The sequence below is a fragment of the Sebastes fasciatus genome, chromosome 20 (assembly GCF_043250625.1).
Source record: "Sebastes fasciatus isolate fSebFas1 chromosome 20, fSebFas1.pri, whole genome shotgun sequence".
Classification (NCBI taxonomy): Eukaryota; Metazoa; Chordata; class Actinopteri; order Perciformes; family Sebastidae; genus Sebastes; species Sebastes fasciatus.
Genome location: NC_133814.1, coordinates 5,437,102 through 5,459,385, shown reverse-complemented (window position 1 = coordinate 5,459,385; position 22,284 = coordinate 5,437,102). Strand labels below are relative to the sequence as shown.

At 41.9% G+C, this 22,284-nt stretch overlaps 1 protein-coding gene and 2 long non-coding RNA genes across 7 annotated transcripts in view; 2 read left to right on the top strand and 1 right to left on the bottom strand.

The window, feature by feature from the left end:
* Nucleotides 1-1,894: 1,894 nt before the first annotated feature.
* The window catches only part of arhgap22b (Rho GTPase activating protein 22b), a 53,220-nt gene continuing 32,830 nt past the window's right edge, over nt 1,895-22,284 (bottom strand). For 3 of the 5 annotated variants that reach the window (XM_074620313.1, XM_074620315.1, XM_074620314.1), the window contains 7 exons: nt 13,620-13,748; nt 9,209-9,416; nt 8,984-9,116; nt 8,808-8,881; nt 8,606-8,727; nt 6,419-7,445; nt 1,895-5,625 (listed from right to left, as the gene is read on the bottom strand). In XM_074620313.1, the coding sequence (XP_074476414.1) occupies nt 5,403-5,625; nt 6,419-7,445; nt 8,606-8,727; nt 8,808-8,881; nt 8,984-9,116; nt 9,209-9,416; nt 13,620-13,748 (1,916 nt within the window). In that variant the 3' untranslated portion in view covers nt 1,895-5,402. Of the gene's footprint in view, nt 5,626-6,418; nt 7,446-8,605; nt 8,728-8,807; nt 8,882-8,983; nt 9,117-9,208; nt 9,417-10,539; nt 10,816-13,619; nt 13,749-19,112; nt 19,531-22,284 lie in introns of those variants that run through there. The other 2 variants (XM_074620316.1, XM_074620317.1) reach the window with 2 other exon arrangements.
* Nucleotides 3,036-7,565, top strand: LOC141758695 (uncharacterized). Its single transcript, XR_012591920.1, has 3 exons — nt 3,036-3,173; nt 3,291-3,391; nt 5,298-7,565. It is a non-coding gene; the product is annotated as an uncharacterized LOC141758695 (long non-coding RNA).
* Nucleotides 10,818-22,284, top strand: part of LOC141758694 (uncharacterized) — a 457,042-nt gene continuing 445,575 nt past the window's right edge. The window contains exons 1-2 of the long non-coding RNA XR_012591919.1: nt 10,818-10,950; nt 13,601-14,566. This is a non-coding gene — a long non-coding RNA (uncharacterized LOC141758694). The remainder of the gene's footprint in view (nt 10,951-13,600; nt 14,567-22,284) is intronic.

The window sequence follows — 22,284 nt, the reverse complement described above, 5'->3', positions numbered from 1 at the left end:
AGTGTACTGACTTGACTATGACTTGCCCCAAACTGCATGTGTTTATCATAAAGTGGGCATGTCTGTAAAGGGGAGACTCATGGGTACCCATAGAACCCATTTTCATTCACATATCTTGAGGTCAGAGGTCAAGGGACCCCTTTGAAAATGGCCATGACAGTTTTTCCTCGGAAAAATTTAGTGCCAGTTTGGAGCGTTATTTAACCTCCTTGGCGACAAGCTAGTATGACATGGTTGGTACCAATAGATTCCTTAGGTTTTTGTAGTTTCATAAGATAACTTCATATTAAAACTGAGCCAGCCACAACCTCCTAAAGATCAATTCCGTTAAAGATATTACTGACGTTAGAGCAAATTTGCGTTGACACATTATCGCGTTAACTTTGACAGCCTTAGTAATAATTGAAATTGTAATAAAAGCTCATAATCTAGTAATACCATCAGCTAATAACATTATATTTGGTTTGTGCATAATAGTACAGTATAGTATAGTAATAGTTTTTTGTCACTGTAAATATAGAGCACTTTAAAGCAGTTTTGGTAGGAGTGAGAAGCCCTTTTTCTTTTGTTTGCCAAGTGGCTGTTTTTCTCTTGTTTTGATGGTAGGAGTTGAGGTTAGAGACTTGTCTTTTGTTTAACCTTTTGGTTTAGGGAAGGTTAGATTTAAACAAGTGATCTTTTGTTTGTTGTTTTGGGCATGGCTCAACTCTGAAATTGAAAATAAACTGCTCCTTGTGTGACTTGAAACCCTGTGTAGCTGGCCTTTCTTGAGAGTGGGAGTCGCACGTCGTGTTATGTCTAGGTTCCCCTAGACCCGGAAGCATAACAGTAATAAGTTATTACATTATGAGAAAATTATTACATAAAAAACTAAGCAAAAAAAACAAAAACAAGGTGTGACATGTAGTGGCTGAATGTTATCAATAGCACCTTTAATTATTACACCATGCGCTGAATTTTTTACATTATTCAACAATTTGTTTTGCTTGGTTTATAATGTAATAACTTATTACAAGGGCTGCCAAAGTTAACACGATGACGCAAATTTGTTTTAACACCACCATTTTCTTTAACGCTTTAACGCAAATGATTTTTTGGAGGTTGTAGCGGGCTCAGTTTTAAAGCTAGAGTGAAGATACTATCATATGAAACTAAAAACCTAAAGAAACCCTTAACAACCATGTCATACTAGCTTGTCGCGAAGGAGGATAAATAACGCTCCAAACTTGCGCTAAATTTCGGCGAGGAAAAACTGACATGGCCATTTTCAAAGGGGTGAAATTGGGTTCTATGGGTACCCACAAGTCTCCCCTTTACACACATGCCCACTTTATGATAATCACATGCAGTTTTGGGGCAAGTCATAGTCAAGTCAGCACACTGACAGCTGTTGTTGCCTGTTGGGCTGCAGTTTGCCATGTTATGATTTGAGCATATTGTTTTATGCTAAATGCAGTACCTGTGAGGGTTTCTGGACAATATTTGTCATTGTTTTAGGTTGTTAATTTATTTAAATAATAATAAATATATACATATATTTACATAAAGCAAGTATATTTTCCCACTCCAATGTTGATAAGAGTATTAAATACTTGACAAATCTCCCCTTACGGTACATTTTGAACAGATAAAAAGTGCAATTAATTTGCTATTAACTATGGACAATCACACAATTAATCACGATTAAATATTTTAATAAATTGACAGCCCTTATTATATTATGAGCTTTTATTACATTATGTGCAGTTATTGCATTATGAGTTGCTACAGCTGTACTGGTAGTGTCCAGTATTTGGGCAATAGGTCTTGTCAGTCAGTCTTTAAGCAAGGAGTTAATGTCTCTTTGTCCTTTTTACGTTCATGTCACAGTTCACTGATATCTATTTAAAACAACTCTTTTTTTCACCTTTATTCCCATACATGTCCATTCATTACAATAGTGGAAATCCATAATAAATAAGCACCATAGATAATCAGCAGAGCAGTAAGAAACATTTAGCCTTTGCCATGAGACATACATAAAGGGAAATAAATGCCCCTGTTGGAATCAAAGTACCTGCAATAGATTTAGATCATCGTATTGTGAACTGGAGGACAATTACCTTGTAAACCTGTGCAATTATATAGAGGGTAATAACATTGGCTTTATGTTTCTTTATAAAATATAAAAAAAGAAGGAAAAATACAGTCACATTGTCTAACCAAAAGCACACTTTCACTTGTAATTATACCGTTTGACTGGCCCTTTTAAGAATTAAGCATCACTCCTGGACATTCTTCTGATTGGTGATAAGATGCTAAAAAAACATTTTCAACAATGTAACCACATGCAACTCTTCATTTTGGAAATGTAATGTATAGATAAGTGGACGCACATCACAGCTACCTGATGTGTGATGCATCCCATAATACATCACATGTCAAATTAAGACGCTTGGGAGTCAGGGATGGGGGTTGAAGAACTGATCATCTTCAGTGATTACAATTCTTTTCCCCCTCTGGTACTCTTCTGGTACATTTTTTTTTTCATCGGGCTGGTTTCATCGACAACACATTACATTCACTACGAGGATACATTCTTAATTCAAAACTTCCATTCAATTCACAATTCACTTTCACAAGAATTGGCACCTTCTAGGGAGATCAAGTTACTCATCTTCAGCAGTTTGTTGCCATATTTAAAAAACAAAAAAACAATGCAGCCACTGTGTGTACTATGGGGCGAATATATGCACTACATCTCTGGACAAGCAAGCAACACTACATTTTTTCCTATTTAAAAACACTTCCCTGAAGGCACAACCAGGAAATTCCATTGTTTCTTTGAGGGCAGTGTTCAGCTTCATGTGCCAAAATCAACATGGCTTCCAGGCAGGCCGTTCTGATCTTTTTAGCGAGCGAACAGCTGAGGCGGTCCGGCTTTGGTTTGTTAACTGTGTACTACTGTGTGAATGGCCTTCACCTACTGAGCCACGTGTCCCTAGGCAGCATGAGCTGCGTTGAAAATGCTTGAATAATTGTTCCCTGTTGTTATCTGTACATTAAAGGTATGGTGACATCTGCGAGGATCGGCGTGAACCGAAAGACTGAGGCGTTGCCATCAAATGGACATGGAAACCATGCAGATGGTGACGGAGGTGTCGAGGCACTGGAAGGGCCTGAGGAAAAACAAGGTATGGAGGCAGCTATTGCAGAGGCGCCACCTATTACTGCTTCAGTTTTGCTCCCAAAAGGAATCGTTTGGAAAGTCTAGTTTTACTAAATCTGCTTTTGTGTTACGATTTCTACAGTGAAACATCCAGAAACACAACGTCTGCAGCACAAATACAGGACCGGAGGATAAATGCAAGTGGAGGAACTTCTGCTAACGCTACCACGGTACAGATTAACGGTCAGTTCACTCAGATTACAAAAAACATATTTACTCAATTACCCTTAGTGGTGTTTAGCCATCCAAATAATTTAGGCTGTATTTTCAATGATTTTAAATAACATTTGTGAGTAATAAGTGACATTTAAATAAATTCCAATTCAGCAACATCTCTTTACAGGAAAACTAAACCGGTTACTTGGGATATTTCACAGAACTTTAAATTCAAAGCCAAAAACAAAGCAATTAGCATAGCTAGCTACCACTACAGGCAAGTGAGAAAATCTTGTTTTTTAATTTGGTTGAACTGACCCTACAATTAAAGAAATAGCTTGATATTTTAGGAAATATATTTATTCCCATTCTCGCTGAGAGGATTGGCACCACTCTCTGTCTGTAGGATAAATATAAGCTACGGCAAGCAGCTGGTTAGCCTAGCTTAACATAAAGATTCATAACAGTGGTTAGAGTTAGCCTAGCGCTGCTAAACAGGAAAGAAAAAATAGTTTTTACACTTTGTTTTTTGTAGCAATTAAACAAACAAGATATAACTAGTTATTAGTTAACTAATAATTAGTTAGCTTTAGAGGTATTGTTTTGCAGATTTGATTGAAAACTTTGGGGAACGCTTTGTGTGTTCCGGCGACTAGCGCCGTCGCCATTACTGCCATGGCAAGTTGTAGTGACTGTACCGTCTGCTAACAGTACTAACTGGTGACTTTTGGCCGAAAACGTCCGTGGTTGCATACGTAAATAGTTGGCGTAGATAATAAACACAGATGAGTATGTATTTCAAATTGATAAAAATCTAATTGAAGGCTTTTTACGAGGACCACGATGCATTTGGCTGAGTGTCACCAGTTAATGTTAGCAGACAATGGAGTCACTACAACTTGCCACCAAAGCGGTCGCCAGATTCGTCTATATATGAAGCTGCAGCCGTTTAGCTAACAGAGACATAAAACAGGGGGAAAGACCTAGCCTAGCGCTAGCCAAAGTTTTAAAAAAATCTGCTAACCCACACCTCTAAAGCTAACTAATCAACATGTTATATCTTGTTTGTTTAATTCTTACAAAAAAAAAAAGTGTAAAAACTTTTTTTTTTCTTTTTAGCAGCGCTAGGCTAACAGTTAGCAGACACTTAGTACATGTTCTGTTTGTGATGCCGACCGATTAATGATGTTTACTTTGTGGTCATTATGTTGCCCTAGTTAGAGCAACTAACGTTATAGAACACCACAGGTCGTTGAGTTCATCATCGTAGCTCCTAGACAGTTTCTAACGTTGTTAGCTAAGCAGTGTTAACCTAGCTGACGTTACTTGTTTGACCATGTTAGGCAGCTGACGAACTGCACAGGTCCTAGAGTAGAAAATTGTGTACTTTGTTTACTTAACAAGATTCGTGTACATCCTACAGACATGAGTAGTATTAAAACTCTCAGCAAGAAGGCAAATTAGTGTAGCTATTTCCCAAAATGTAGCACTATTACATAAAGATAAATATCAGTCAGCATTCAACATTAATGTCTCTAAAGAGTCATACAGTTTAAGCATGAAATCCATTCATGCAACGTCCTTGTAAAGTAGTGGTTGAAGAAGTCAGTGCTCTCCAGTTTAGAGAATGTCAGAGATATTACATAATGTTCACACCTGAACTGTTAAAATACTGCCTTCACAAGACAAACCCTGGACTCATCAAGGAGTGTAATCACAAGAGAGACGTCTTCTTATCTTAACCTTCCATTTCAAGCATGCGTGAGAAACTCAAAACTGCTCGATGGAAATGATTCTGACAAGAACACACAGTTAGTCCCAATTTGATATTTGCACCCTTCAGAATTTCCTCTGTCAACTCCATATTTCAGCTCCCCTTGTCCTGAATGTACACAAATATGGCCAGTTCCTTTATTTTCTTTTTCTTTTGAAGGAACGCCCTGATACGCTGACGAGGACGTGAGCCCTTGGGAGACAACCAACCAACCCCCCCCCGAAATACAAACCCTGACAGTTTTGGCCACAGACGGACGTCGCATTAAATGTCACTAGTCCTCGCACCCAGGGCCAGATCTCCCAGCGTGGAGAAGAAATCCTCCATCTCCTTCTCCAGAAGCCGGTTGCGGTTCTCCGCGTCCTCCCGCGCCCGCTCCGAGTTCCGCAGTTTGATCTCCAGCATGCGTTGCTTCTTCCTCTCCTGCTCCATCTCTTGTTCCAGACGCTCCATGTGCGCACACAGAGCGGCGCTGGACTCCTCCAGTCTGAGAGGACGCAGCACATCACAGACAGGAAGCAGAGGTCATTCACATTTACTGTTTGGCTACATTAACAAATGCTTTGGTGGTATTAGGACAAAAGTTAAAGCTGCACTAGGCAAGTTTTTGTTTTTTTAATAGAAATGCAACCTTGTTAAAGGTCGAGTTTAAAGGTGGTTTGTCCTGCTTTGGAGATATCTGAATGGAATTTTGGGAAGCTCACAGCATTGAAAGACTACATCAATAATGTCAAAAGTGTCTTTGTACAATTTTCATTTGAACAACTTTCTACCTTAAAGGGACAGTGTGTAGGATCTAGTGATGTGGTTGCAGATTTCCAAGACCGCAGTAACGTGAGCCGCCAAGTGTAAAACCGTGGCAACGCCAGCCGCTGTCTGACTTGCGTTGCTCCTAAAGTAGTGTTATTATGGTGAGGATGGCCTCTGAGCGAGGTGAACTGCGTTACCATGGTTTTCACTCAGTGGCTCACGTTACTGCGGTTCACGAGCGTGTCAGAGAACTACGGTGGCATTCAGGTAACATAAAAACACGAAAGGCTCTCGATGTACTGTTCCTATGTTCACGGCTACTGTACCATTTATAAGTGATGTTCAATATAATTTAACTGGGTTTAATTAACTATCAATTAACCATTTATAAATGGTGCTTATTATAAAGTGTTACCGAGCAGGTAGGTTTCAAACACTTTTGCTCTAATATTTACCCGAGAAATGAGCACCATAAGAAAATCGACACACATATGACGACGTTAGGAACCCCCAGAAGAAACCAGACCTACTTTTGGATCCTGGCCTCGTACGTCGTCTTCTGATTTCTCAACTCGTCCTTCAGTCCTTCCACCAGACTGCTCAGTGTTACATTTGTCCCGTCTCCGTCCTCGGTCATGATAATAGACGGCACGCCGGCCGCCACGGCCATGTTTCCGTTCTCGCTGCAGGCTGCGCTGCTGCTGCACAGCTCCATTGCCTCACAGCTGTCCTGCTCAGAGCTCGGGGGGTCTGTCGTCATCCCTCCATCTCTTCCTCCGTCGGTCTCCCTCTGGCTCTCCATCCACTCCCCTTTTTCCCCACTTTCACCGCAGTTCTGGTTCGGTGAGGGCTCACTGGCCGAGTCGGGGACAGAGATCTCGCAGGAGGAAGTGGACCAAGGTGTGCTGGAGACACTCGGAACGCTCCCCATGCTGGAGGAAGAGGTGACGTTGTCGTAGGTGGACAGTCTCTGCGAGGAGCCCGTGGAGTCCCGATCGCGGGCGGACCGCTCGCCTGAAGACGTGCGCCGGTGTCCCCTCAAGGAGGACAAACCGTTCATGAGCCAGTTACCTCCACCTCCACCTCCACTTCCTCCTCCTCCTCCTCCACCAGAAGATACACTAGTGTTATCAGCCACAGAGCTGCCGCTGCTGCTTTGCTTGCCTTGCGGCTGGGAACGAGGCGCCGAGGAGCTTTTGAAAGAGTACTTCCAGGAAGGTATGGTCTTGGATTGTTTACTCGGGCTGACCACCGTCTCTCCTTTCCCCGATGGAGACCCCAGTTTTGGTCCAGGGATCTGGGTGGGAGTGACGGCCCCACACAGTTTGGCATCCAGAGACGAGGCGCTGCTGTGCAGTTCCTGGTCGGGGTTGGACACCGGGCAGCTCTGGAGGTCTTCCTCTGAGATCCAGGCTCCCAGGCTGCGATGCTGGAGCTGGTGCCCCTGGACAGGAAGCTCTGTTTGGGGTACGACAGATCCCTCCTGGTCCCTCCCCGAGTAGAAACGGTCGTGTTCCCTGATGAGGATTGTCATCAGGTGCTGGACCAGAGAGGTGCCTATGGATCACAGTCAGACAGGATATCATAAATTACAGTAGACCTGCTCTATATGAAAAGTGTCTTGAGATAAATTCTGTTATGATTTGACATTATATAATAAATTAAATTGAATTAAAATGTACAGAGGCATTATTTCAGTTTTTATCCTGTGCATACGACAAGTTTAAAGGGATATTTTGGGTGTTTTGAAGTGGGGTTGTATGAGATACTTATCCATAGTCAGTGTATTACCTACAGTAGATGACGATCAGCACACCCCCAGATTGGAGAAGCAGACAGGAGTTACCGCACGGAATCAAAGCAATATACTGCTGTGGACGGGGCCGGCAGCACAATGTACTTTAGCCAGGAAAAAAAAATCAATATCAATTTAAGTGTATGCTATACTTAGAGTATTTTCACTAGTTTACCTTGCCGTTGGACATCTATACAGTCTATGTTTCCGACCGGGAACTGATACCTTTATCTTTGCTCTCGCCAAAGCAACCAGACTCCATTGAAAAAACAATAATTTTACCTTGCAGAACACGGGTCGCTGTCTCGGTTAGTTTGTGCTATTGTGTGACTTTGGTTAGTTTGGATTCACCAAAGTCACATAATGGTACAAACTAACTAACCATTTGAGGCTGCGGTAGACCAGCAACCCCCGTGTTCTACGAGGTAAAATTGCGGGTTTTTTTCAATGGAGTCTGGTGGCTTTGGCGAGAGCACAGATGAATGCAACGACTTCAGTTCCCCGTTGGAAAGGGCTGTCTCACGGCAAGGTAAAGTGGAAAAAATGTTCTAAGTATAGCGTACACTTAAAGTGATTTTGATTTATTTAAGTGGGTCTTTCTTTTAGGTGTCTGAAATATGTTTTGCTGCTGCCCCCGTCCACAGCAGTACGTTGCTTTGCTTCCGTGCGGTACCTCCTGTCTGCTTCTCCAAACTGGAGGCGTGCAGACCGTCATCTACTGTAGGTAATACACTGACTATGGACAAGTACCTCATACAACCCCACTTCAAAACACCCAAACTATCCCTTTGATATTGTTTTGCTAATGGCATCATGTGATGTTAAAGTAACATTGTGGTGGAATTTTTAATACACTTTCCAGTTAGTTTGCAGTGACTTTTACCATGAATTCTGTCATTCGGTCAGTGAACATCGGCCGTACCTTCCATGATAGTGAGTGGGTCCTCCATCTTGGGTCGAAGGATATTTGGTCCGAATACTGTGGCGAGGTTCTGGACGCTCATCTTGTTCTCAATGGAGTGTGACTGGACCTCATCAAGGAATCTAAAGCAGAGATAACAACGTTAAAAGTCAAAACAGACATCGTTCTTGTAAAGCTGATGACATGAGATAAAAATACTTACTTGCATATGTACGTGAGGAGATTGTAGTTGGGTAGAGGTAGAGTGTTAACTTGCCTTCCAAGCTCCTGGACCCCCTGATAAAGATTGAACAGCTGTTAGACACACACACACACACACACACACATATATATAGTACATACATAGATATATAAACACACAGGGTACACTGCACATACCTCCTCCTCATCTTTGGCCAAAAGCTGTGCACAGGTCAGAAAGTCTTCATATTTGGAGAAGGGAATGACTGGTTCTGGCAGCTCTCGCAGGTACAACTTCAGCAAGGATGCCACCGTGTGGACGTCTGTGTTACTGCGAGGGAGTGCAGAAAGAAAAGTGTGTCAACTGGATGTTTTAATCATTTACTTTTCAAGCAGCTCTCGTAACGCTCCCCTCTTATCTACCTGTCAAAGAGAGGCTTGTCGCCGCAGTCGAAGGCCTCCTGCAGCTCTTTGACCAGGTTGGCCTGCCCCGGCATCCTGAAGAGACCCTCCTCGTCCAAACCCCTCTCCCTGATGAAGTCCACGCACTGCTCCACCAGCAGGGGGGCCAGCCGGGGGCCAAACTTCTTCTCGTACTGCACCGTGTCCTCCAGACGCTGACCAAATATCCCTGGGGACAGAGATGGAAGAGGAAACAACTCGTTTGTACTTCAGGTCCACCAGATTGTTCATTCATTCATCCACTGATGGCACAGGGGTTATACTGGGCTGTTAGGAAGTTTGGAACAAATACATTATATTTTAGACCTATTATATATGTATAAAATGTAACGTACAGTATATTGCACACCATGTAATATTATATTGCCGAGACATGGAAGCCAAATGCATCTTCACCTGTTAGATGTACATTACAAGCACACAATAATAGCAAGTATGGAGGTTTTGCCAAATGCCCCTCTGCATTGGAAGCCGACACACGGGGCGTTACTTTTGGACGGACCAGGGACTGTGCGTCAATATACGCTTGTTGCATGCATAGTGTCCTTTCAAAATAAACTTCACAGGAAGTTAGGTTTAGGCAGCACAACCACTTAGTTGAGGTCAGGAAACGGTCGTGGTTGACGTTAACCTCACTGACCGACGACTCACGGGACTGACGATACTAACGAGTCACATGACTAACAAAATAAGTCAGTTAGTTTTAGTTTCACATGGGACACAAACAACCGTCTCCTGGTTGAAAATCCTGTTTGTTTGACCCATCTACCGAACACGGTTCGTCACATACTGTCGCTAAAAGGTGCCTCCGTGCGTCGGTTTTTCGACGCCGAATGGCGCTGCCCATTCGGCGATATTTGACGAGTTGATTTTGCACAAAGAAATGCCAATCCCAAAATGCAATGCCTTTTGAAAAAAAGAGGCCAAAAACGTCTATAAGCAAGGAGTGCAACCATCATAGTAGACATTACATTTGAATACTTTATATCAACTTGAATCTTGAATTTAACAGTGTGTCTGAAAGCCTATACGACACTGTACATTGTTGCCTATTGCTGCCCGTTTTTACATCACTACATTTAGTGCTTCAGAGACCCAATCTATGAAGATCTTTATGTTAAATCTCTATAACCCTCAGTTGGTGAGGAAAAACTCTTTTTAGGAATCTTTCAATTTTGAAAACAGAAAGAAAAGTCGTTAAAAGTGTTGTAGAATGACCTCGTAGCTAAACGGCGGCACCACTTAACGGCTAGTCGTGTTTAATTGGCTAATTGATAACTGTTAATTGTTACCTGTCGATAGGCTGCAGCAGTCGCAGCTGGCTGATAGCTCCCAGTAATCGTAGTGATTCACCGAACAGGAGCTGCACAGCAGCACAGCTCCTTTCTCATACATCCCAAACCCACATTTCACCAAGTTGATCCATTCCGGTTCAGGCATTTGACTCCACTGGTGGATTAATCCCTCATTTACAAACTCCTTAACAGCGGAAATGAGCTGCAGTTGAAGAAAATGACGGAGGAGTTCTGGAGGAGCGGCAGCTGACTGGGGGGGGTCAGTGTGCTGTGACCGCGGTGCTGCTGTTGTTAACGACGGGTCTATAAGCTGGCGACACGTCTATTCTGGACCGAGAGCCGAGAGACAGACACCCCTACCCTGTGAATGTGAGAGGGAGGCTGGAAATATAAGCCAGCCAGCATGAGGTAACCCAGCGGATACTCAACTGTATATTATATGAATGCTGCGGATTCTGACGTGTCTCCCCCCTCTGAGATAAAAATATATTCCATCTGTGAACAGGGGTGTAGCTAGAGGATCTAGGGGTCCCACACAGCCTTGTCCCAACACCCCCCCCCCCTCCATATGTGCAACAACTGGACCAGAAATGATTATTAACTCACCGCAATCTATTTGCAGTTTTTTTTTTTAATCAAACCCCGGTTCAAAACCAGCAGCCTAGCGTGATATTAACACCATCAGTATTTACAAACTTAAAGCTGCATCAACCACATTTTGACCACCAGGGGGCAGAAGAAGCTAACAGACACACAGCCCTGATGAAAGATTGACTATACAGCTCCAGTTTGTACTTGTCATGAATTTGACCATTATATCCATTATTCTAAAAAAATTAATACCAGATGATATTTGAAAAAATATATAATTTCTTCTCTTACATCATTTTGTATGACACAAGAAAAATCTATGTGTGTATGAAAAACGTTTCTGTAAATATATATATAATATATATATATATATTATAATATATATATATATATATATATTATATATATATATATATATAATATATTATATAATATATATATATATATATATATATATATATATATACTAAAAAGGGATGTAAATTCACATATTACATTTTAATTTTGGTCCACACCTCCATGATGCTCATAGCGAGCAATAACACAAATTGAATGGCCTGATAACAGTCTTATCGGGTGTTTCTGGCTACCATCATTGTTTGGATTAGGAAACACAGAGTCCCAACTTTCGAAACAGATTAAAAATCATATTTTATTGTGTATCAGGCCAAATATTTTTTCATCCAAATGATTATAGGAATCTTTGAAAATTCAGGAAATGTCTTCAGAGTGTTGTTAAATGACCTTCTAGGTTTTTGAAAGTTGGCTGGGTATTTACTTCTTTTGATGCTTAGGTCTGTGAATGTAATGGTAATACATGAGAGGCACAAACTGGGGCTACGGCTAACCATATAGTAAATGTGCCGTAATACTAAAACAGTTAAAGGATGCTAAAAAGCTAGGTAGGTCCACATGGTTGGATGAGTATTCTTGGGTTCAGTAGTAAAACATGAGTCATTTGACTCAGTGTTAATACAAAAAATATATAAATATTCTTTTGCAAGTGCTAATTTCAAGTAAAAATACCCAATATTTTAGTTTACACCTTCTCAAACATGATAATTTACAGCCTTTTTTATCCATCCATCCATCCATCTGCAACCGCTTATCCCGTTAGGGGTCGCGGGGGGGCTGGAGCCGATCCCAGCCGACATTGGGCGAAGGCAGGGTACACCCTGGACAGGTCGCCAGTCCATCGCAGGGCTGACACATAGAGACAGACAACCATTCACGCTCACACTCACACCTACGGGCAATTTAGAGTCCACAATTAACCTAACCTGCATGTCTTTGGACTGTGGGAGGAAACCGGAGTACCCGGAGAAAACCCACGCTAACACGGGGAGAACATGCAAACTCCACACAGAAGGGTCCCAAGCCGGATTCGAACCTGCAACCCTCTAGCTGTGAGGCGCCAGTGCTAACCACTGCACCACCGTGCAGCCTTTTTTATGTTTTTTTTAATTATCAGACATCACTTTGGCCTAATAAATCTTGAAATTGGCAGAATTTAATACAGTTATTGATCAAAACTAACGATGAAATACAAAATCATCGTTAGTTTGTGGCTCCCCCCTCTGCCAACAGAGCTCAAACCTTAACATGTAACGTTTCAAATGAGACCGGTGATGTCAAACCCCTAATGTACATCACTGGTGTGTTATTCTACATTTATCCCCCTATTAATATACCGCTCCTTTGTAACCCAACACCGTGCTGTTCAGCTGCTCTTTATGTCCCAGTTCACACCCAGACAGGCCTGCTTATATTTCTGGCCTCCCGTCAAGTACACTAGTTAGACAGGCAGACCAGAGCAGACAGGGTGAGAATTAACCACAGGCTCACTGCTGCGTGGAGAGGAAAAATAGACTTTGTAGGAGTCCAATAAACTCATCTTGACTGGATTAAAATTGACAGGCTAAACTGCATCCAGTGTATTTATGCTCTGCTGGTCCTTGTAGTTTATTACTCAACAAGCTCAAACCAAAGAGCACCCAATAAAAGCACTATGTCCTCTGGTTTTGAATTGCTCTGATCACATTTCCCCAGTCAGGTACAGGAGTTGGACAGCAGGAAATAGAGACTTCAGGGTGAGAATTAACTGCAGGCTAAAGAAATGAGACACAGTAGGGGTAGGTGATACTTTGCATGACTGGGCTCATAACTCAGAGTATAATATGGACACACTGAGATCACTGGAGCCTACAGGGCAGAAAGGAAATGAAGACTTCCTGGCTTCGGATGGTGCTTCTTCCAATGATTATTGGTTATATAAGAGATTTGAATAAGCGATAATCTGTCCTTACTGGACCAAAACATGGACAAGATTGTTAATTTCGGCTTCCTGCAGCCCCCCATTTTGCATTAGGACAGCCTTGAGTTTTAATTGTCACCCCTTCTTATGAGGTCAGACAGCCTCAAGGATGAAAACCTGGCCATGTTTTTAAAAGTGATTCTCGTGTTTCAGTTCAAAGCTTTGGCCTCACCTCCTCCAAACGGCGCCCAGATGACCCGCCGTATGGCCTTGACCCAGTCGTCCATGTCTGTCTGGGAGTTCGCCATGAGCAGGAAGGACTCATGGCTGATCGGCGCCCGGTCCTTCTCTCCTGTTCCACCTGAAAGGACAAAAGAGGGAGGAGGGAGGAGACAAAAAAGTAGAGGTGAGTACACCAGAGACTGCAAATATTTATTTGGAAGAACACCGACATTTATCATAGAACTAACCCACTGGTTGATAAGTAGACATAGTGTGGTTTTTCTGTACATTATGTGGAAGGGCGGTGTGTGTTTGCACCCTCTAGCAGGTTTCCACTGTGGAAGATAATTTGTGTTTGTGCAGGCACTTAATTTGTGTCAACTTTGTGTTTGAGCCAGCAGGCAGATATTGAACTGGGCTGTCCAGGCTGGTGTGCGCGGACCATGAGCCAGAAGGTATTTTCCAAGAAAAGACAGTAGAAGAATAAAACACCCTATAAAAAGGCAGCCCAGAGGGGAGAATGAATCAGCTGGCTGAAGTTCGATTTGTGCATAAACTGTAATCCTGCGAGTTTCTTTTTCCCTTTCCTTTAGTGTGTTATATAGTTTTCTGTGCATGTGAAAGGTCTGCAAAGTTACAAAAGCCCAAAGTCCACACCAAAGAGAGTTACTCTCCCCACAGAATCACTGCTCCTGAAAAGCCTTGCTTGAAGTCCCGCCTTTTCTTCCGTAACGTGGCGATGTCATCAAGTAACACATTTTCATAATACCTGCCTAGCAGCTAGTTTGATACGCCCTCAAACAAAGTTAGTTAGAGCGGAGCTGGAGCGGAGTCCGAAGAGTTTGGTTCAGTTGACCAATCACAACAGAGTGGGCCAGCTGACCAATCAGAGCAGACTGGGCTTATTGGGAAGTGGAGAAGCTGAAACAGAGTGTTTCAGACAGAGGGTGAAACGAGGTGCTGTAGCACAGCTGGTACAATAAAGCGTTTAAAATAATAAAGTTTTTTGAACATTAGATCCTGTAAACATGTTCTAGTAGAAACCCCAAATACAAGTAGGCAGCTGAAAATAAGCATAATAGGTCCTCTTTAAATGCCATACTCAGTCACTCAGTCTGTGAGCATCCAATATGAAAAATATACTCAGAACCAAGAAACCAAAGACAACATCCCCGGCCTGCCATGAGGAAATTATAAGCAATATATTTTAGTGTGTATGGATGCTTTTGTGTAGAGGGAGGTGAGAAAACAATTTTAGGTAAGACTGCTCTGTATGTGTGTTTATGTTCATTGCAAGTGTGTGAGTTTTTTTTTGTTTTTTTTGCTGGCAATTTGGCAAAGATCGCCAAAGGGTCAGGAGGTGTCGAGCTGTGTTGTTAATCAGTGCTTATGTTTTTAATGCAGTTTGCTACTTTGCTTAATGGTGGTTAACCTAACATTCATTTTGGCAACCGTTTTTTTGGCAAAAGTTGTGAATCTTGCATCATCATCAAACAGGATAGCAGCCCCACACTGTTCAAATTAATGTCTGAAGTTAGTCCAACAATGTTGTTGAAGTAACGCGGGAAAATTGCTTTTGATGACTATATAAGAGTTGCTTTAAATAAAACAAAAATCAAATGGGGGTTTGACATCAGATTAAAACCTAATTTGTGATAAAGGTTTCCCACCACTAGATGGCACAACTGTCCTGTTACGTATCCTCTGTATCTGGACTCTCCCCCTCCTGTCCTGTAACTATGGCCCCATTTCATTTAAGGCTTTTAGCAGGAGCAGCTTTTAGTGAGCGCACAAGTACAATGAGCCTCATTTTTTACATTTTGTTTGACCTCATAAACATTAGTGAGGCATGCAGAGCAACACATCAAACAAAATAGTCTGAAACATTATCATAAAAAACACCATAGACCGCAAATATATCTCTTATTATCTTGATCTCCACCACCTGTTTTCTGCTGCTATACATCTAAACAGCCTGGAGAATATGTCATCTGTTTCCCGTTTGTCTGGGCCATTAGTGTTGGATGGTGTTGTTGCCACAGTCACAGTCATTTAGCTGTGAGGAGGGAATCCAAATATAAACAGTGGTGCCATAAAGCTAAGAGCCATTGTCACCCAGCTTTGCAAACTCACACTGTCGTGATGAACAACACTGTGGTCTGTCTTCAGATGTGCTCCAGTGTCGCAGAAATAGTGAACTGAGCAATAATTTGGCATTATTTGATATATTTTGCCTTAATTAATGCGTAGTGTGTGTATGAATGTGCACAATATCATCTAAATGAGAGCTCCAATTTGTCCTCAGGAAAAAGAGGCCAATTAAAAAGGGTGATTAAAAGTATACAGAGAGGACACTCAGACATTAAGGAGCCTGGGCACATCCAATACCTCCTCTTCAATGAACCAGGCCCAGATAAGACGCGCGCACACACACACACACACACACACACACACACACACGCAGAGCCACTTAAAATCAATCCCAGCATAGCCGACAGACACCAAACGTATTGGAAAGACTGGATGGATGAGGAGTACAAAGATCCCTTTTGGGAGCCAATTAAGATAACACCGACTGCAGGCGCACGTTAAACTCAGTTTTCCCCTCAAAGTCTCAGGATCAATTTGAGTTCCGCGTGGCGGTCATCAGACAGACGTTGACATTTGAGCCTGCGAGACAGTCGAATGTTTACAGCGTGTGTGTGTGTGTGTGCGTGTGTGCGTGCGTGCGTGCGTGCGTGCGTGCGTGCGTGCGTGCGTGCGTGCGTGCGTGCGTGCAGCTTATGCCTTTTGAGTGTCTGACATTTAAGAACGGAAGCTATTATAGCTTCCGTTCTTAAATGTCAGACTGCTCGCAGACGCTGTTGAACGGGAGATGAGGACGGGGAAGACGGCAGGACAAAAAGAAACGGGTCATTCTTGCGGTGCTGAAATTCTCTCTGATGTTTAACTGTCGATGTTGATAGAGGGAAGCCTGTACTCAGCATTAGAAGAGTCAGGTGAACTTTGAACATGTTGGATCATCTTCAGTGGCCCTCAGTTCTTAAAGGGATAGTTCGAGTGTTTTGAAGTGGGGTTGTATGAGGTACTTATCCACAGTAGGTGTATTACCTACAATAGACAACGGTCGGCGTGCCCCCAACTTGGAGAAACGGACAGGAGCACCGACACCGGAGCAAAGCAATAGAGTGCTGTGGACAGGGACGGCAGAAAAATGTATTTTAGCCATCTAAAAGAAAGGCTCACCTACATGAAGTTTAAGTGTACGCTATATTTAGAATATTTTCACTGCTTTATCTTGCCGTCAGACAACCCTTTCCTTCTCCTTTCCGACGGGGAACTGAACTGAAAGTGAAACTTACCAATGCTCTCTCCAAAGCCAGCAGGCTCAGATGACAAAAACAGAATAGATACTTTTCCTTTTCAGTTCAGTTTGGTGACGGGAAATATTCTAAATATAGCGTACACTTAAACGGATATCAATTTTTTTAGGTGAGCCTTTCTTTAAGGCTAAAATATGTTTTTCTGACATCCCCATCCACAGCACTGTATTGCTTTGCTCCGGTGCCGGTGCGCATGTCTGCTTCTCCAAACTGGTGGCGTGCTGACCGTCATCTACTGTAGGTAATACACCTACTATGGATAAGTACCTCATACAACCCCACTTCAAAACACCCAAACTATCCCTTTAAGCATCTCACAAAGTCAGTCTGGGTTATTTCCCATGTTTTACTGTTGTGAATTAGCTGATTTGAGTGCTAAAATTCAAATCAGCAAAGTATTCAACAGCCACAAAGTTTTGATATCGTCCCAAGTTCCTTAACATCTTCCGTGATGATGCCGTAGATCGGGACAGCGTTATCATCTATAACCACCGTATGAGAGCAGTGCAGAGCGGCGGCCGTGAGCTAGCTAGTGGGGCACGCTCACATGCACTAAAAGCATGCACGGTCTGCCTGGCTATGTTAACAAAGCACAGAGAAGCTCGGTGAACAACACACACAGAGAGAGAGTGACTTCATTCTCTGCTCAGGTAGACATTACTCCTCTATATCTTTACATAGCAAGTAGTTGTTTGCTGCTAAATTAATGAAAATTTAGCACCTTTAAAGTTCATTTAGAGAGTCCTCAAGTTGCTGAAGTCACATGCTAGAGACAGATGTTTTTTTTCCAACAGTTAAGCATTTAGTTGCTTTATGAAAGCGCAGATTGGCAACTATACAACCACTCTCCTGGCCTAGCAAAGGTCATGCAGTTTATACACCGTTTGGTGTGTTGGCATGTCTTATGCCCCTCAGGCCGCGTCCTCTATTAATAATGGGACTGATGATTGGGCGCTGGGAATTGGTTGGGGATTAACTTCATACGACCTCTGTGCTGCTTATTATTGGTATTATATGAGAGAGAGAGAGAGAGAGAGGGAGAGAGAGAGAGCGAGAGCGAGAGCGAGAGCGAGAGCGAGAGAGAGAGAGAGAGAGAGAGAGAGAGAGCGAGAGCGAGAGCGAGAGAGAGAGAGAGAATTTGTGCTACTTTGTGTTGGCAGTTAATAAAAATCAACATTTCTGCTCAGCATGTTCAACCCTCCACTTAACAACTGTTTTCACCAAGTAGTATGAAGCCATTTTAGCACTTAAATACTTAAGCTTACAGATCACTTTTACATTTTTCTTAACAAAATGTAATTACAGCCTTGTCTCAATGGGATTAGTTTTGCAGGACAGAGTTGGTAATGAGATTAAAGTGCTAAAAGCTGTGCAAAAAAACATAACAGAGGGAGGGAAAGAGTATTGAATCATAAAAAATATAAACAATGCAAAATACACATACAATATTGGCCAGACTAAAGAAAGTCATGGATAACCTCCCAATAAATGCAGGAATACAAAACCACAACAAAAAGACAAATCACCACCTGGTCTGACGGCCGCTTTTCAGATCTGACCTCATGTTTTTCAATAAAGTATTTCTGATTCTGATAACTGCAAATAAAATGAATTATTAGCTGCTTCAGACGATTCTTTATGTCACCAGGTGATTTTCATTTTCAAATCATACTACCTGCCTTGCTAACTAGATACCAAGGTCAAAGTTGTAGTACATCTTTTTTAAAAAACTGAATAAATCTGAACCTAAAGTCAGAATTATTCAACCAAATACTTCACTTTTCTATATGTTGCGCAACAACTCATCCACTCATCGCATTCAAACATTTTGCAGAAGTGGGGTTACTGCAAAACTTTGCACACAAAGTCAGTCTGCAGTTTGTCTGTGTCTAGCTGAACCATCGGAAATAAATCATCCTTTAAGAGTAGATTTTGTTTAAAGGTGCAATAATCTAAAAAAATCGTTAGTTAGGAGTCAGTGCCTTTTAATATTACGCAAAAAAGCCATAAAGTAGAGGTTGTATATCTGAGCTTCCATCAGTCTCAAAGCTACTCACAAATCTCCAACTTCAGCCTCTACAGAGCTAGTTCAAAAATCTCCAGCATCTGTTCCCCGTTACCTTGGAGATGTTGTTTCTTCAGTCTGTCCGGCTTGCAGCACACCGGCCCCATGTCTGAGTGAGCGGCGCAGGCAGGAGCTGCGACTGGCTCCGGCCTAAAGTTGCAGCATGAAGCGGCTTCTCCGTCGCCGCTACGCCCGTTTGGAAGCAGATCAGTACGCAGGTAGCACCGACGGCCAGGACCTGCCAGTGAGGCATGCTCGATGCCAGCGGAGACAAAACCCGTCAAACGGGTCCCACTTCTTGCCCTTCACTCATTTACTCCGTCCATTCATTCACTCTTTTCTTCCCGGTTCTTTCATTCAGCAGTGTGGGCAGCAGGTCCGTTCCCTCAGCCCCCCTGGGGAGAAGCAAATCCCTGAGGAGGAATGTAACAAGGATCTCTCTCTCTCGCCCTCTCTCTCTCTGTCTGTCTCTGTGTGTGTGTGTGTGTGTGTGTGTGCAGTAGCAGGGAGATGGGCTGTCCTCCAAGCTTTGCCAAACAAACTTGTATACACACAGACACAGAGGGAAAACAGACAATGCCAATCAATCTCTGTGAGATACAGGCAGTGCAGACTTTGGATTATTCACACTGAACTGTATGAATGGAATATTCGGCGCAAAATCCGTTTTTGCTATAACCCAAAAGTGATCACGCCATTAACAGGAAGTGTGTGCGTGGCTCCAGCTATTTCTTGAAAATGCCGCTTAAGCTAATAGAGTACAAGTTGATGCGTGCTTCAATAAAACTCTGTTGTCCACACTCGTCATTTCAGCCGTTTACAGAAAAACATTTTCCTCAAAAATACTAAATGAGACATGGTACCAGGCTCCATAGCTTCATCTAAACTGACTAACAAGCACAGACATAACTTTCTAAATATTAACCGAACGGGGCCGAAGCTGCCTGAGGTTGTAATTGGCTCTTGTTAAATAATCTACAATTGTAAAAAGAGAAAAGCAATCCGGCAGCAATTGAAAAGCCATGACAGTCCTGCCTTTTCTGTTTGATTGAGAGGTAATCATCCCAACAACGATCACTTAAGATGGAGACTGAATTAAATACAGAAAAGCAATCTCACATAATGACCTTTATAATACAATTTGAGATATATTAAGCATCTCTTATTTAGTTATCTGCATTCTTCTTCAAACTGTAAATGCCAAGAACATTGTTGTCCAGAGTCCAAGATATGTGATTTTTGGTTTGGTGTAACATCTTCACTAACATCCTCAGAGTATACACTGTGTCCATAACATTCTTGGAATGTGTTGTATTCACAGTAGTGTATGTTTATTATCATACTAACCCACATTTAGAGTGCTAGGTTGGTATCTGTGGGTGGTTAAAGCATGACTGTCAGTGTTTGTGTATACACAGCAAAAAAATCTTAAGTCATGTAGTCTAGTAAGCCACCAGGAGAAACCAGCAGAAAGTAGTGGCAGCTACTGGAATTAGAGAAAAATAAACACCTCCTTCTAATGTAACATTTTCTTCCTAGAGCATGTCACGTCCCTCAACCTGGATGCTGTCCCCATTGGCTGAGCTGTACTATACTGCACCAACATCCTGCACCTCCTGGCCGAGTCCTGTTGTTCCCCATGCTAGAAGCACACGGTATGTCTAGTATGTTATTGTCTCCAAAATGTCTTGTATATTGGATTGGTTTCGTTTTTTGTTCTATTCATTTATTTTTTCTTGCGGTTGTATCGCTGATACATCATAAAAAAAGTCATAGTATAGTATGTCATAAATGTCATAGTATAGTCTCATAAAAAATGTCATAAAAAGTCGATGTAACATACATCATAAAAAGTCATAGTATAGTATGTCATAAAAAGTATAGTATGTCATAAAAATGTCATGAAAGTCATTGTATAGTACATAAGATAAATTAAGATAAGATGAACGTTTATTAATCCCCGGAGGGAAATTCAGGTGTCAAAGCAGCAACATCAGCAAACAGAGTGAAACACAGGAGGTGTAAAGGTATACAAAAATTATAAAAACAATAATAGAGATATAAAAGATACTGAGTGAATGGGTGAACATAGTGTATACAGTCTATAAAGTGGTATATAGGATGTATAGTGTAAGTAAGTGTAAAGTGCGCCAGTGGTTAGAGTCCAAGATGGTTGCAGATAGTGCATGTTGACATCATAAAAATGTCATAAAAAGTCATAGTATAGTATGTCATAAAAAGCCATAGTATAGTACATCATAAAAATGTCATAAAAAGTCATAGTATGTCATAAAAAGTTATAGTATAGTATGTAATAAAGATGTCACACAAAGTTATAGTATACTATGTCGAAAAAAAATTCATAAAAAGTCATAGTATAGTACATCAAACATTTCATAAAAAGTCATAGTATAGTACATCATAAAAAATTCATAAAAAGTCATAGTATAGTATGTCATAAAAAAAGTCAAAAAAGTAATCTTTTCCTAACCCTAACTGTAGCTACTGTGTGTCCGCAGATAGACCTACATGTGTTGGCTCTTTCACAGACTGAAGATAAGGGAAGCACGAGGCCCAGACTGGGCTGACCAGCTGGCCCCCATCTTCACAAAACACTTCAACAGATCACTGGAGCTATGAGAAATTCCCCTTCTGCTTCAGATGCTCCACTCTCATCCCGGTCCCCAAGAAACCCCCATCACAGGATTAAATGACTATAGGCCCGTTGCCCTGACGTCTGTGGTAAGACATTTTTTGAGAGACTGGTGTTGGCCCACCTGAAGGACATCACAGGACCCTTGCTGGAACCTCTGCAGTTTGCCTACCGGGCAAACAGGTCGGTGGACTGCACTACATTCTGCAACAACTCGCCTCCATAGGAATATATGCAAGGATCCTGTTTGTGGACTTCAGCTTGGCGTTCAACGCCATCATCCCAGACATCCTCTGCTCCAAACTCACCATCATAAAAAAAGTCATAGTATAGTATGTTGAAAAAAAGCCAGAGTAGAGTATATCGAATTAATAAAAAAATGCCATAGTATATTATGTGGAAAAAAAGTCATAGTATAGTATGTCGAATAAAAGTCAAAGTATAGTATGTCGAATAAAAGTCAAAGTATAGTATGTCGAAAATAATTTAAAAAAAGTCATAATATAAAATGTAAAAAAAAAGTCATAGTATAGTATGTCCCCCAATTCAAAATGAACCGTTTTAAAGTGACAAC